The sequence below is a fragment of the Dendrobates tinctorius genome, unplaced genomic scaffold (genome assembly GCF_039654945.1).
Source record: "Dendrobates tinctorius isolate UK_male_01 unplaced genomic scaffold, ASM3965494v1 ptg000104l, whole genome shotgun sequence".
Lineage (NCBI taxonomy): Eukaryota > Metazoa > Chordata > Amphibia > Anura > Dendrobatidae > Dendrobates > Dendrobates tinctorius.
In genome coordinates, this window is record NW_027361772.1 from 11,185,918 (window position 1) to 11,203,689 (window position 17,772).

General features: G+C 38.9%; 1 protein-coding gene across 1 annotated transcript in view; it reads left to right on the plus strand.

Moving 5' to 3' along the window:
- Positions 1-17,772, plus strand: part of ADGRL1 (adhesion G protein-coupled receptor L1) — a 511,328-nt gene that overhangs the window by 426,254 nt on the left and 67,302 nt on the right. Inside the window, exon 5 of the mRNA XM_073588731.1 lies at positions 16,681-17,499. Within this exon, the coding sequence (XP_073444832.1) occupies positions 16,681-17,499 (819 nt within the window). The remainder of the gene's footprint in view (positions 1-16,680; positions 17,500-17,772) is intronic.

Below are 17,772 nucleotides of genomic sequence, written 5' to 3' on the forward strand. Positions count from 1 at the left end.
GCAGCAGAGATTGGGGACAACAAAGCTACAGACCAGCAGAGGGCTAAAACGACTCTCCACTAACCAGGATGACCGTCATCTTATTCAACTGTCACTCAGCAACCACAGGATGACATCAAGTGACCTACAAAAGGAATGGCAAATGGCAGCTGGGTTGAAGTGCACGGCAAGAACAGTTCGTAACAGGCTCTAGAGGCAGGGCTCAAGTCATGTAAAGGTAGAAAAAAGCCTTTCATCAATGAGAAGCAAAGGAGAACCAGGCTGAAGTTTGCCAAAGACCATAAGGATTGGACCATAGAGGACTGGAGTAAGGTAATCTTCTCTGATGAGTCTAATTTTCAGCTTTGTCCAACACCTGGTCGTCTAATGGTTAGACGGAGACCTGGAGAGGCGTACAAGCCACAGTGTCTTGCACCCACTGTGAAATTTGGGGAGGAATGGTGATGATCTGGGGATGCTTCAGCAAGGCTGGAATTGGGACGGTTAATCTTTGCGAAGGACGTATGGATCAAGTCGCATACAAGGTTATCCTGGAAAAACAGTTGATTCCTTCTGCTCAGGCAATGTTCCCCAACTCTGAGGATTGTTTTTTTCCAGCAGGACAATGAGCCATGCCACACAGCTAGGCCAATCAATGTGTGGATGAAGGACCAGGATGGATGAACACAGAACTTAAGCACATGCTAAAAAGGAAGAAAACAATGTTTATAAAATGGAAAGAAGGAGGCATATCTAAAGAAGAATATAATGCTGTCTGCAGAACCTGCAGGGCACAAATCAGATTACCTAAAGCTGAAAATGAATTGAGGCTTGCAAGAGATGTCAAAAGCAATAATAAAGGATTTTGGGGATATGTCAAAAGTAAAAGAAAAGTCAAAGATGCTATAGGATTTTTACAGGATGAAAATGATGAAATGGTAAGACAGGATGTTGAGAAGGCTGAACTTTTAAATTCCTATTTTGCATCTGTTTTCTCTCAGAAAGGAAATGTAACATCAACTGTTATTCACTGTCCTATTAAGGGAATAGAAGAATCCAGGATATCTATAAACAGAAAGATAGTGAGGAAACACTTAGCTAACCTAAATGAATTCAAGTCTCCAGGTCCAGATGAATTACACCCCAGAGTACTGAAGGAGATAGCAGAAGATATTTTTGAACCCCTCTCCATAATCTTTGAAAATTCTTGGAGAACAGGAGAAGTGCCAGAAGACTGGAGAAGAGCAAATGTTGTTCCTATCTTCAAAAAGGGGAAGAAGGTGGACCCAGGCAACTATAGGCCGGTGAGTCTGACTTCTATACCAGGAAAGATCTTTGAACAAATTATTAAACAACATGTATGTCAATACCTGGATAAGAATGAAGTGATTAAACAGAGTCAGCATGGGTTTGTAACTAATAAGTCATGTCAGACTAATTTAATTTCCTTCTATGACGGTATTACTGATTGGGTGGATCAAGGAAATGCTGTAGATATAGTATATCTTGACTTCAGCAAAGCATTTGACAAAGTCTCTCATACAATCCTTATTGAAAAAATGACTAAGTATGGAATGGACAAGGCAACTGTTAGGTGGATTCATAACTGGCTTAGTGATCGGACCCAAAGAGTGGTCGTAAATGGCTGCACATCCAGTTGGAAGAATGTCTCAAGTGGGGTACCACAGGGCTCTGTCCTGGGCCCTGTATTGTTCAACATCTTTATCAACGATTTAGATGAAGGAATTGAGGGTAAAATGATTAAATTTGCTGATGACACAAAGCTAGGAGGGATAGCTAATACTAGAGAAGAGAGAGAGAGGATTCAAAAAGATTTAAATAAACTGGAGAAGTGGGCAGCAACTAACAGAATGGTTTTTAACAGGGAGAAATAGTACTACATCTGGGCAATAAAAATGAAAAAAAGCTTATATAGAATGGGAGGAATAGGGCTAAGTGACAGCACATGTGAAAAAGACTTGGGTATACTAATAGATCACAGACTGAATATGAGTCAACAGTGTGATGCAGCAGCAAAAAAGGCAAATGCAATTCTAGGATGTATTAACAGAAGCATACAGTCTAGATCACGTGAAGTAATTATTTCCCTCTACTCCTCTTTGGTCAGACCTCATCTGGAATATTGTGTCCAATTTTGGGCACCACATTTTAAAAAAGATATCAACAAACTGGAGCAAGTTCAGAAAAGAGCGACCAGAATGGTGACCGGTCTGCAAACCCTGTCTTATGAGGAAAGGTTGCAGGATTTGGGAATGTTTAGTTACAAAAGAGAAGACTGAGAGGAGACTTAATAGCTGTCTACAAATATCTAAAGGGCTATCACATTGTAGAAGGATCAACTTTATTCTCATTTGCACAAGGAAAGACTAGAAGCAATGGGATGAAGCTGAATGGGAGGAGACACAGATTAGATATTAGAAAAAACTTTTTGACAGTTAGAGTGATCAATGAGTGGAACAGGCTGCCACGAGAAGTGGTGAGTTCTCCTTCAATGGAAGTCTTCAAACAGAGGCTGGACAGACATCTAACTGGGATGATTTAGCGAATACGGCTTTGAGCAGGGGGTTGGACCAGATGGCCCAGGAGGTCCCTTCCAACTCTACGATTCTATGATTCTATGACCACCACATCAAATCCCTGTCATGGCCAGCCCAATCTCCAGACCTGAACCCCATTGGAAACCTCTGGAATGTAATCAAGAGGAAGATGGATAGTCACAAGCCTTCAAACAAAGAAGAACTGCTTACATTTTTGTACCAGGAGTAACACCCAAAAGCAGTGTGAAAGACTGGTGGAAAGCATGCCAAGAAGCATGAAAGCTGTGATTAAAAATCATGGTTATTTCACAAAATATTGATTTCTGAACTTTTCCTGAGTTAAAACAGTAATGTTGTTTCTAAATGATTATGAACTTGTTTTCTTAGCATTATTTGAGGTCTGCAAGCACTGCATTTTTTTGTTATTTTGACCATTTCTCATTTTCTGAAAATAAATACAAAATTTAGTGCTTAGACATTCGAAGATGTTGTCAGTAGTTTATAGAATAAAAGAGCAATTTACATTTTACTCAAAAATATACCCTTAAAGAGAAAAATCAGACAAACTGAAAATGTTGCAGTGGTCTCTTAATTTTTGCCAGAGCTGTATCTCCTCTTATTACCCCATATAACCTACCCTACATCTCCTACTATTACTCCATATATCCTCCCCTACATCTCCTCCTATTACCTCATGTATCCTCCTCTACATTTCCTACTATTACTCCATATATTCTCCCCTATATCTCCTTCTATTACCCCATATAACCTCCCCTACATCTCCTATTGTTACACCAAATATTTTCTCCTATATCTCCTCCTATTACCCCATATATCCTCCCTATATCTCCTCCTATTTCTCCATATATCCTCCCTATATCTCCTCCTATTTCTCCATATATCCTCCCTATATCTCCTCCTTTTACTCCATATATTCTCCCTATATCTCCTACTATTACTCCATATATTCTCCCTATATCTCCTACTATTACTCCATATAACCTCCCTATATCTCCTCATATTACTATATATAACCTCCCCTATATATCTTCCTATTACTCCATATAACCTCCCCAACATCTCCTTCTACTACTCCATATATCCTCTCTATATCTCCTACTATTACTCCATATAGTCTCCCCTATATCTCCTTCTATTACTCCATATAACCTCCCCTATATCTCCTACTTTTACCCCATATATTCTCCCCTATATCTTCTATTGCCCCATATATTCTCCCCTATATCTTCTCCTATTGCCCCATATATTCTCCCCTATATCTTCTCCTATTGCCCCATATATTCTCCCCTATATCTTCTCCTATTGCCCCATATATTCTCCCCTATATCTTCTCCTATTGCCCCATATATTCTCCCCTATATCTTCTTCTTTTGCTTCATATATCCTCTCCTTTAGCTCCCCCTTTTACGCCATATCTATCCCTATATTTCCTCCTATATCTTCTCCTTCTTCCATAGCGCATCCTATTACTCTATGTATTCTCTTCCTATATTTCTTTATATTAATCCATATATCCTCCACCCTTCCTACAGCTTCTCCTATTACTCCTAATAACCTCTCCCTATACAGTATCTCTACCTGTTTCTCCATATGACCTTTCCATATATCTCTTCTTGCTTATAACCGCTACTATATCTCCTCCAATTACTCCATATATATCTTATTCTATTCACTCTATATATTCTATTCCAATTTTTCCTCCTATTACTCTATATAACTTCTCCTTACTTTCTCCTATTATTACATATAATTTCTCTCTGTCTTCTCCTATTTCTTCATGTATCATTTCCCTTCATCTTATATTAATCTAGGTCTCTCCCTTTATCTCTTCCTACAGCTCCATACAACCTTCCCAATAACTCCATATATCCTTTCCCTATATTTCCTCTATTATTCTATCTTCTCCCTTTATCTCATCCTATTACTCCACATATTCTCTCCCTATATTTACTTCTATTACTCATATAGCCTCTTCTTATATCTCTTACTATTCCATACATCCTCTTCCTTTTTTTTCATCTATTTCTTCATATATTGTTTCCTTATATCTACTATTACTTATATTACCTCTTTCTTTTTATATCTCTTCCAAAAAAATGTATCCTCTGAAGTAGCTCCACACATCTTCATGTATCTCTTGCTATTAATATGTATACAATATGTAACATTCCCTTTATTTCTTCACATTTTAGTTCAAAAGAAGCTCTCTACATATTTGTATCAGTCTTTATTATTCCATACTATTAATATTACTCCATTTTTTTATTACTCTATATATCTCTCTATTACTCCTATAAACTCTCCTATATCTCCTGTTAGTCCATATACTGTAACCTCTCCCTATATCTTCTATAATTACTCCACACAACCTCTGATTATATCGCCTCCTATTACTCCATCTAAACCTTCTTTACATACAATGGAGAAAATAAGTATTTGATACACTGCCAATTTTGCAAGTTTTCCCACTTACAAAGAATGGAGTGGTCTGTAATTTTTATCTTACGTATATTTCAACTGTGAGACATAGAATCTAAAATAAATCCAGAAAATCACAGTGTAGGATTTTTACAGAATTAATTTGCTTTTAATTGCATGAAATAAATATTTGATACATTAGAAAAACAGAACTTAATATTTGGTACAGAAACCTTTGTTTGCAATTACCAAAGTCAAACATTTCTTGTAGTTCTTCACCAAGTTTGCACACACTGTAGCAGGGATTTTGACCCCCTCCTCAATACAGAGCTTCTCCAGATCTTTCAGGTTTCGGGGCTGTCTGTGGACAACACTGAGTTTTAGCTCCCTCCAAAGATTTTCTATTGGGTTCAGGTCTGGGGACTGGCTAAGCCACTTTAGGACCATGAAATGCTTCTTACAGAGATACTCCTTAGTTGACCTGGCTGTGTATTTTGGGTCATTGCCATGCTGGAAGACCCAGCCACAACGCATCTTCAATGCTTTTCCTGAGTGAAGGAGGATATTGGCCAAAATCTTGCAATACATGACCCCATCCATGTTCTCTTCAATACGGTGCAGTCGTTCAGTCCCCTTTGCAGGAAAACACCCTCAAATTATGATGTTTGCACCTCCATGCTTCACCGTTGGGACAGTTTTCTTGGGGTTGTAGTCATCCTTCTTCCTCCAAACACGGCAAGTGGAGTTGATACAAAAAAGTTCTATTTTGGTCTCATCTGACAAGACCTTCTCCCATGCCTCCTCTGGATCATCCAGATGGTCATTTGGCGAACTTAAAATGGTCCTGGACATGTTCTGGTGTGAGAAGGGGGACCTTGCGTGCCCTGAAGGATTTTAATCCATGACGGCGTTGTGTGTTACTAACGGTAATGTTTGAGACTGTTGTCCCAGCTCTCTTCAGGTCATTGAACAGGTCCTCCTGTGTAGTTTTTGGCTGATTGCTGACCTTTCTCAGGATCATCCTTAAGCCCACCAGCTGAGATCTTGCATGGAGCCCCAGACCGAGATTGACAGTCATCTCGTGTTTTTTCCATTTTCTAATTGCCCCAACATTTGTTGCCTTCTCACCAAGCTGCTTGCCTGTTGTCATGTAGCCCATCCCAGCCTTGTGCAAGTCTACAATTTTGTCCCTGGTGTCCTTAGACAGCTCTTTGGTATTGGGCATGGTGAAGTTGAAGTGTAGTTGGAGTGTGATTTAGTGTGTGGACAGGTTTATTTTATACAGGTAATAAGTTCAAACATGTGCTATTAGCACAGGCAATAAGTGCAGAGTAGGAGGGATTCTTATATTAAAACTAACAGGTCTGTGAGAGCCAGTATTCTTGCTGGTTGGTATGTGATCAAATACTTATTTCATGCAATAAAATGCAATTTAATTATTTAAATATCATAGAATTTGATTTTCTATTTTTATTTTTTTAGATTCTGTCTCTTAGAGTGGAAGTGTACATATGATAAAAGTTAAAGACCTCTCCATTCTTTGTAGGTTGGAAAACTTGCAGAATCGGCAGTGTGTCGAATGCCTATTTTCTCCACTGTATTCTCCTTTTACTCTATAGATCTACCTATATCTCCTCCTATTATTCTATATACCTATCCCTTCTATATCTTCCTATTTCTCCATATAACCACAAACTATATCTCCTCCCATTACTTCATATAAGTTCCCATATATCTTCCATTACCCCATATAACCTGTCCTCATATCAACTATTATTACTTCATACAACTTCAAATTATCTCCCTTCCTATCACTTTATATAATCTCCCCAACATCTCTCCCTATTATATACCTAACCCATATATCTCCTCCTAATATATACCCTCCATATACGTATGACCTCTCTCAACATCCTCTCTGGTTACTCCATATAACCTCTCCTTGTATCTAGTATTACTCCATATACCTTCTCCATATATCTCCTCCCATTATGCCATATAACCTCTCCAATATCTCCTCTTATTACCCCATATAAACTCACCCAATATCTCCTCCTATTACCCCATATAACCTTGCCCAATATCTCCTCCTATTACCCCATACAACCTCTCCCAATATATCCTCCTATTATCCCATATAACATCTCCCAATATGTCCTCCTATTACCTCATACAATCTCTTCCAATATTTCCTTATATTATCCCATATAACCTCTCCCAATATCTCCTTCTATTATCCCATATAACCTCTCGCTATATCTCCTCCTATTACCCCATATAACCTCTCCCAATATCTCCTCCTATTATCCCATATAACCTCGCCCAATAACTCCTCCTGTTACCCCATATAACCCTTCCCAATATCTCCTATTACCCTATAAAACCTCTCCCAATATCTCCTCCTACTACCCCACACAACTTCTCCCAATATCTCCTCCGTTTACTCCATATAACTTCTCCTATATCTTTTATGATTCTCCTATTACTCTATATAATACCTCCCTCTAACTCAACCTATTAAATCATGTAGCCTTTTCCAATAACTCTTACAAATATTTTCTATATTTATTTTTACCCCAATAACCCTTCCTTATAACTCTTCCTGTTCTTCCACATAACCTTTCCTTATAATTCATTGTTAATGTCATATAACTCCTTCCTAAAATGATTTTCTGTCAAAGTTATTTCTCCCTACAAATCCAGCCTTACCAGATCACTTACCTTCTCTGTGTAGACTGTGTTCCATGTTAAAATTATTTTAGTTAACTTCATTGTTCAGTATCTTTCTTCCTATATGTCCCATTTTGCTCCATCTACTAAACATCTACCTCCCCATATAGGTGCTTCCTAAATCCCCTCTGTTTGCGTCCCTCTGTGGGACAGGGACAATCTCCACCAGTCTCCACCCAACATCTCATCAATTGGTGACAAAGTTGTCTTTACATTATAGGCTTTTGTCACTTCTAACGACTTCCTTTGTGAGCAGGCGGATACCACACCACTGTACAACACGCACTATCTCTCTGACTTCACTCTTCTCCCTACAGGTGTCTGAGATTAACTCCCTTTCTTTCTGTGTTGCTGTGTAAGCTGTCTAACTGAACTAAAACCTGTTACAAGAACACCCCTATCGGAATATTTTGCAGCCGGGTCATTCCCATTACTATAAAAGGAACTCCAGTTACAAGGACACCCCTTAAAAAAATACAAATTGGCTACGAAAATATGTTTGTACGCCAAAAAAATTGGATTTCATTATTGTCTGGTCAAAAAAAAACAGGAAGCAAGACTCCTCCGTGTCCCAGTGTGGTCGGTCTAGAGATAGTCAACTGAGCTCATTGTCATGGTTTCTTGAGGTTGTCATTTGAAGGACAGTCGACAAATATCCTTGATTTTGTTAATGGTGTGCTCAAAACTAGGAATAGGCAACAATCCTATTTTAGGCTTGTTAGGACCAGCTTAGATTTTGATTTTGTCCAACTCAAGTGTTCTCAAGGTGTCAAAATGTAGTGAGATTATATAATATTTCATGGTGGTCTTCTAGGAAGACTATGCCAACTGTAGACCACAATTTTTATGAATTCTTTCAAGTTGGGTAAAGAACAAAGGGTTAACAAAGTGTGATAATGTTAGTTTTTTTTACCCAGGCCAATAAATTTCCTGTAATGAGCGTAGATTGACAATATTGGAAGTTAATTGACACTCATTTTGCTTTCCCATGTAAATGAAACACCAACACTGATTGGTAGGAAGGCACGTACAAATGATCATTCGTGAAATTGATCGTTCCTCCTCCCGTCATACACTTTTTATCATTGTTGGCAGCACATGCCCTGTTTACATGAGGGGAAGTGTTGCCAAACAAAAATAATTTGAAGGGGTTTGTCCAGGAATTAGTGGCCTATTCTCTGGTGAGTTCATCTATAGCAGATCGGTGGGGTGCGACACCTAACATTCCCTCCGATCAGCTGTTCTTGGAGCCAGCAGGGGCTTATTAGTTTCAGTTGCGGGGCAGAATTACACAGCTCCGTCATCTGTACAGCCGCCTCGGCCGGGTACTGCAAATCCATGCGTATTCATTTGAATATCCGCCGATGTGCAGTACATGCCCGCGGCCACTATACAATTGATGCAGCTGGTTTCGCTCCGCAATTGAGCACATCCATCTGCGGCCAACAGTGAGAACAGCTGATCAGCAAAGGCTCCCAGGAGTTGCACCCCCCATTTGACATTGATGACCTATCCTTAGGACAGGCCGTTGATATAGAGTAGTGGACAACCCCTTTAAGTCCCATATAAAACATGCGTTTTGTCATTTGATCATAGACCCTTTTACAGTGGGCAGTGGTTGGCACGAACGTTTATTGAGACGATAATCATACCGTGTAAAAGGCCCTTAAATCTTGAAATGATCAAGAAGATCATAGGGAACAAACATGATGTCACTTCTATTGGTGCGGTCAAATGAGAATACCAAAAATTGGCCACGTATTTTCTGTTAGTATTTCTAACAGTTGACCGGAATTGACCTAGATCTCAAAATCACCCTCTATAAATCATGTATTAGTGTATTATTCCAATTGAATATAAATAAACCAGCATGACATTTACGCATATTTGGTAGCACTTTTCCATTCATTCCGTCCCATTTGCGTTCAAAGCAAATGGATTTATCACTTTGAAAACATGATTGCCCAAAAAAGCAGCTAAGTCACTGTGCTTTTGCTATAAAACATACATATTGATGGGGTGTTCTTATAACGGGACTCTTATTTATAGGAAGGGGCATGCTAGGGCTGTGAGCTCTTTAGGGGTATGTTCTTATAACACGGGTTCACTGATGGTATCTTTGTTGCTGCAATAAAAATGATATTAAACTACATTATTAGCCCAACACTGCCCCAAAGGAGGCCTTCTAGAAGTAGTTATATATATGCCTATGTGAAGTCCATCTCATAGTCATGAATAGAGAGTTGTAATAATACAGAGTTATATGAAAATCTGGTTCTTAAGAAAGCATCTTCCACTCCCCCGAGATGCTACATCCAGCATTCTGATAATCATAGCTAGATATAGAATAGCTCAAAAGACAATATTACAAACATTCACATCTAGTGTATGTTTCTGAATAAAATCCTAAAATGTTATTATTGCTGGTATTCATAGTCCACAGTGGATAGCTCTTGATGAAATATAGCATAGCTATTATAGGACATGGTCATAAAGAATTGTACAAATGCCTGGTGGACACAGACAGAAAATGGCAAGATGAATATATGGGCCCTATTCAGTCCAATAGCTCATCATAATGCACAATTTCACCAGTTTTGAAAGTGGAAATGGGCCCCTTTACCTCTTGGTTGCGCCAATGATATGTCCACCCCTGGTACAGAAACACATGGAGTCTGTGTGGCTGTGTACTATGTCATGACCTTATGGGGTCCATTCAGAGCTTCGCACCTGGAGGAGATGTTCCTTGTTGGATTCATATTCAATCTTACAGAATCCTACCACCACCACTCACTCGTTCCTCTATAGGAATAATTTGTATGTCCTACGGCTATACAACGAGGCCCTACAGATGTAGAAAGTAGAAGGCTGAATGGAGCCTTATTTATTTATTATGCTTTACTTATATAGCGCTATCATATTCCACAGCACTTTACATATATTATCATTGAGGTCCCCACTGGCTCACAATCTAAATTCCCTATCATTATGTCTTTGGAATGTGGGAGGAAACCGGAGAACCGAGAGGAAACTCATACAAACACAGGGAGAACATACAATCTCCTTACAGATGTTGTCCTTGGTGGCATTTGAACTCAGGTCACCAGCGCTGCAAGGTTACAGTACTAACCAGTGAGCCACCATGCTGCCCAGAATATATATAAATACCAAAAGAGGGCTATCAATATTGGAGCTCATTCATTAAAATAATATGTAAACCAAAAAAGAAAAACGGAGCCAAGAGCAATTAAAAAATATATATTTGATTTTATTGTTATACAAAATAGAATGAAGTACAATTAAGAGGAAAATAATTATAAAATAAGGGATAAGGGAATCAGCGACACCCAGTTACCACACACAGATATAGGTAATGGTGCAGATTACAAAGTCTGAACAAAGGCATATATAAGGTTACAAAAAACGGCTTACTCTCTGTATCCCTAAAGTACACAGGTACACAGTAGTATCTCAGAGTTCACATAAAGTGCATTAGTGCAAATAAGGGAAAATTCAAAACTAAGACTAAACCAAGTATATAAGGTAAAATATGGTCCTATATCAATCACAATTACTGTTTAAAGAGATTGAGTATATCTACCAGTAGAGAACAAATATATTTATATATGTTGGAAATAATCCTAAGTAGGAACCACTGGTAGCCATAGTCAAAGAAATCAACAGCCCAGGTGGGAGACAGTGAATAATAAAGGAGATAGAGCCAGAATGAGCATATGCCAAAAATGAATAATAGGTGTATAAAAGGGCACCAACCTGTCTGTAATGTGGACTACAAAGATCCCCTACGCGCGTTTCGCTTCTTGCACTAACGCACTTTGTGTGAACTCTGAGATAATACTGTGTACCTGTGTACTTTAGGGATACAGAGAGTAAGCCGTTTTTTGTAACCTTATATATGCCTTTGTTCAGACATTGTAATCTGCACCATTACCTATATCTGTGTGTGGTAACTCGGTGTTGCTGATTCCCTTATCCCTTATTTTATAATTATTTTCCTCTTAATTGTACTTCATTCTATTTTGTATAAAAATAAACTCAAATATATATTTTTTAATTGCTCTTGGCTCCATTTTTCTTTTTTGGTTTCCAGAATATATATACAGTATATGTACATTACTCCTAAAGTAGCCCATTCACATAAAATAAAAGTCAAAGAAATGAGCTGGAGCATAAGATGCTATATGTGCAATGAGTGAGAGCCATTTCACAGAGAAAACCCAAGAAAAAAACAAATTGAGAATATATCCTGTAGTAAGTAAACAAGCAATCAGTAATAGAACAAGTAAATAAATTAGGGTACTTAGTTAACACGATTTTGATACAAAAAAAACATAAAAGCCATCCCACCGTGACAAGATGTCCCCAATTGGGAGGGTCCTAGCCTGTCTCTAGTATTAAAAACTCGCCTTGAGTCGGCTGACCTCAATGTGAATAAGGGCAGAGCAGGTCAAGGGTCCTGATTGTTCAGCCACCTGTCCATGGGTAGAAATATAGATAATTGCCTAGCTCAGAAAGGGGGTCCACACCTCTGTCTGTAATACAAAATACAAGAAGCTTCCAAAACCATAGAAATTAGCTGGGCATAAGTTGGTATATGTGTAATGCGTAAGAGCACGTTTACACTGTGGCCATTTCACAGGCAAAGCCCAAGAAAAAGACAAATTGAGCATATACTCTATAGTACGTAGATAAGTAAACAGTAATAGTACATATAAATAAGTTAGGTACTTAGTTATCAATATTTTGATTTAAAAAAAGCATAAAAGCCATCCCACCACGACAAGGTGTACCCAGTCGAGGAAGGGCCTAGCCTGTCTCTAGTATTAAAACTTATTACATTCGGTTCCGAATACGATCGGAATAGAATATTGTTTTTGCAATATTCGTTGAACACAGCCGAAGGTCATTAGAGTTAATGGGAGTAGAAATTACTGAATATGTTCAGAACCGATCATCAAACATACATTCAGCACGAATAGTGTTCTAATATGGCACGAATATGGCAAAATCAGATTCGGGGACAAAACCCGAACAAATTCGCTCATCTCTACTTAGAAGAAGAAAGTAAAAGGCTGAAGGGAGCCTTAATATATTTATGTGCATTACTCCTAAAGTAGTCCATATACAAAAAATAAGTTACCCGTAATGGCAGATTTTGACCATTTCGGCCAACCATCGTTTGGAAATTATGCGTAAAGTCTTAGGTGTATGGCCAACCACAGACAATATATTTTATTGGCAGATCGGGAAAGTTTTGATGGGATCCGTCAGCGATAAATCTTGTATGATCTACAATATGACTTAAATTCCCACCAAATTGTCTTAAAAGCGCCATTGTTTATTAGGCAAAGAAGAACAAAGTTATAGCAAATGAGTTTTTATGCAAGTAGAATCAAAACCAGAGGTTGAAAACAGGTTATTCCATACTGTTCCTCACAGAAAAGAAAGTTAGCTTCAGCATGGTGGCCAGGGAATAACAAAGGTTGCATTAGTGTTTTAGAACCACTGATATATGGGAAAAAACCTGTAGGTAAATTATTTAACAACATAAAAGTACCACATAGTGAAGAGTAATCTACGCTCTCCAGGAATGACTGTATAAATTGTGCTCTATAATAACATGGGTGAAAAAAAAAAGAGTGATGTCAGTTTTAATGGAGAATATGACCTCCCATCATCCCAGACTCTTTAATGTGCCATGTATGGTCTGACTGCAAGTAAGAGGTAGCCACTTGAGACTTGCAAAAGATTTTACAATGTGCCGGTAATGTGTTTATTGGGTACGGCCGCTGGTCAGTTCCATTTGTAAAGACATATTAGCTCAAAATAGCTGACCTCAGGACTTTACGGAAAAGAATGAGAAATAAGTAAAATGGAGGACAGGAGAACAAGTACTTCATTTTATATATGGGATAACCTGTCTGCTCCTGCTTCTCTGTAGCTGGAATATTCTGGCCGGGGCTATTGGTTGGATAGGTGATTGATTGTATTAGAACTATAAAGATCCACAAATCCAAATCTTGCCATTGCCAATCTGTAGCCATCAGTTTCCTTTTATTCACCCTCTTAAATCCTGACACTTCATCCATAACATGAAGCAGTGTCGTCAATAACCTAATCTCATGAATGAACAGGTCACTGCACCCCACAAAATCAACACAGCTGCTGTCATCATTCGTATGACCCATGTGGCATCAAAGTGCCATATACCTGTCAACTTTATAAATCCCTTCCAACTCCTGTCATGACCTGAATGGCTGCAGGGTATCTTAACACCCTGGCACACCAAAAGAAGGGGACTCGTAGACAAAAAAAAAAGAAAGGGAAGGAGTGCTAAAATGTCAAATAGATCTTAGAGCTGTGTAAATCCAGGGTGTCATTCAACTCATGTTACAAGGTTACAATATGAAACTTTCATATTAATGCACAGGAAAGGTCAATACACAATTGCATCTTGATGCCACCCCAACATATCTACCAAGTCATAGAAGCACTGAGCTGTGTCCGTTCTTTGATTCCCATTCCTAAAGGACATGACATCATGCAACGTTGTGTGCTGTATCCCAACGAGGAAAAATAGCTGCCTGTCAAACTTTAACATGTTCCCTGACCCATCAGTATAGCAGAGGAACCCTGTTCATTGATTGCTACCAAGCATGCAGTGTCACATAGCATACCAAATATCCATTGTGGCCATTTCCTCTAACTAGAACGTGCAACATCCTGATGACTTAGAAATATTGCCCATGAAAATACAGGTGTAGCGTAAGGAAGGCAGATCGGTTTGAGCTAAACATGTGATACAGGGGAATAAGATCATCTGTCAGAGACTATTAATGTCCTATAATATCACAGTTATAGCGCTTTGTATGACTTTGGAACTCTATCGTAATGGCTTCAGTTCGTAACGGAGCCAAGACATCTATGAAATTCTGAAAGGATCCCAACATATCCTGATGAATCCCATTGCCTTATAATGGTGTCCATCATGTTCCAGTTGGGGGTTCTTGGTATGCTTCACATCAATAATAACACTACAGATTGATAAGTATCCGAAGCCCTGATGAAAGCTGAAAATATTCAATAGTATGGCTATTTTCCTATTCAGTCAACTATGATTGTTGGTGGAAAATCTGAAACCCTAGAGAAAAGATTTTCACGTTATTAGAACTGATCGAATATATATAGGAGAAAAACAGAGCACACCAGATGTCAGGCCATGTGGAGAAATTGGAGCCAGGGAATAAAGTCAGTTTAGACAACCCTATCATGTGCGTAAAACCTATGACCTCTTAATATTAGGCGCAGGATCTTTTATAAGACCACTGACCAGCAAATTTAGCTAAACTATGTACATCTGGACATACTGGATGACCGTTGCGTTGACCCCACTCCATTCCATCCTGAAGAATACTGAACCCAGATGTAGTTGGCTTTTCCAAATTAAAACCTACCCATCACCTACTCACAGTAGAGTCACTCATAAGGAGCCCATTTAGGTTCCTAAAGCTACCTCTGCTGTGTATATGTGATATGTTCTCCATTGGGTGTCCTGTTTATCTGGGTTGTAAATTAACTATTCTAATAATGGGAAACTAAATTTCAGGGACATGAGATTAACCTATAAGAAGGGGTGTTCTTTTAAAGGGTTCCCTTATATAAAGGGGCACATTGGCACAACAGGACTTTCCTTCATTTGGGATATTTGTTTGCTGCAGGAATCTATTTCACTTAATCAATATTTTAGTTCAACAGGATAGTGGATGCCAATTTCATGTACCCACGATGCAACTCAGCAGGTCTCTTTCTTGCGTCTCACACCTCATGGCTGTTTAATCAGCTCCCCTCTAACCTAATTAGCTTTCAGGATCCCAGCCTGAGCAGCAACAGAGATCCTCAGTGGGGGGAGGTCAATCACCAATGGTCCATGATTGGCTGTAAGAATGATATGTGACCTCCAAACTTTTTATTTATTATTATTATTTTTTTTATTTCTCCCTCCCCTAGCAGCGCTGCCATGGCAATAAATATGTCATTTTCTGTTACTGCGGGGATGGAGAAGATATAAGTAATGAGGAAGAGGAGGGGGAGAGAGAGAGTTGCTTATGATATGGGGGAAAGAGACACTTCCTGGGGACAGGAAAAAAAAGTTTTCTCAGCTCTGAGAAGAAAATAGAAATTCCTAACCAAGAATTAGCTCATTAGATGATCTCAGGATGATATAGGAGACTGGTTGGGTAGAACAGTGAGGAGAAAGCTTACGATAACGGGAAGGAAACTTAAAAGGGATCACAGTTCAAGAAAATATATATAGAGAGAGAGATTTTTTTTTTAGTTTTATCCATTGTATCCTTTAGTGATGGACAAGTTGAAAAGAAAGTTTTTCTAGAAGACATTTGAGAGGTGGGCAAAATGTGGGAAATTTCGGGTATCTTGGGAAACCAGATAGGTTATGATAGACATATGCTAAGCGTGGGAGTATTTTGAGATTAGGAGAGGGTCTTCTTTTCTGATTCTCTCTCTTAATCTTCTTTCCTTTTCATACCCTTCTCACTCCCCCCAGACTCATCCTCCTATGATCACAGGGTTAATACAGGGGGTGTAGAGAGAATGCGCAGCTCACAACAATTTTTTTTCTCTCTCCCCTCCTGCCCCTGTCTCTTCCCTCTATTTTTCCACATTCATTTTATTTATCATTCATTGCTCATCCGCCATCTTTAATCCTCTCCCAATTTACAATTTCATCATGATGATTTTATTAACATTTTAACACGGGTCATCCTACTCAATTGATTTCTTCCTTTTTTCTTTTATGTACCACTTATCGAATTGTTGAACATTTTTAATTTCTGCTTCTCTATCATTCATCCACTTATGGTTTTACCGTATCATTTCCTTCCATGTTTCCTTTCTTCCTCCCTCTATCCTTTCCCACATCTTTCCTTCCTCACAGTTTTCGTCTGCCCGGGAATGTTACAAGAAATTCTAGAACCCACTTCGACCCATGAATCCGAACACCAGTCAGGAGCGTGGTGTCGAGATCCCCTTCAGGCTGGAGAGCGTCTCTATGTTATGCCATGGATCCCCTATCGTACCGATACATTAACAGAGTATGCATCATGGGAGGACTATGCTGCTGGCCGTCACACCACTACATATCGACTACCAAGTCGTGTGGATGGAACTGGTTTTGTAGTATATGATGGGGCTGCCTTTTATAACAAAGAACGTACACGTAACATTGTAAAATACGATCTTAGGACACGGATCAAGAGTGGAGAGGCCATTATTTCCACAGCTAATTATCACGATACGTCACCATACAGATGGGGTGGTAAAACTGACATAGACTTGGCTGTGGATGAGAATGGTTTGTGGGTGATCTATGCTACAGAAGGAAATAGTGGGAGGCTGGTGGTCACCCAGCTTAATCCATACACTCTCCGTTTTGAAGGCACATGGGAGACTACATATGATAAGCGTTCAGCATCCAATGCTTTCATGGCTTGTGGGGTCCTTTACGTGTTGAAATCAGTCTATGCAGATGATGATAACGAGTCTGCAGGTAACAGGCTAGAGTATGCCTTCAACACCCATCGGAACAGAGAAGAGCCATTAGGAATGAATGGAGCCAATGGACTCGATTTTCCAAATCCATATCAATATGTGTCATCTGTAGACTATAACCCAAGAGACGGACAACTGTATGTCTGGAATAACTACTTTCTTGTACGTTATGCATTGAGGTTTGGACCTCCGGACCCAGCAGAAGGTTAGTTTTGTAAAAAAAAAATGTTTATTAAGTGGAGAACTTTGCATGTTGGTTGAAGAATATGAAAGATTCATATGATATCCAGTGTTATCAGTGTAAAATATGCCATTGCAAATATACACCGTTATCAGACAATACCTACGGTACTAAAAAAGCAGAGTGAAAGCTCTTGAAGGGTCCTAAAACTTTACATAAGAGCCCATTTAGTTATAACCTAAATCTGAACCAAGACACAACTGTATAGCCTGATGAGAAGACTTAACTAGAAATTTA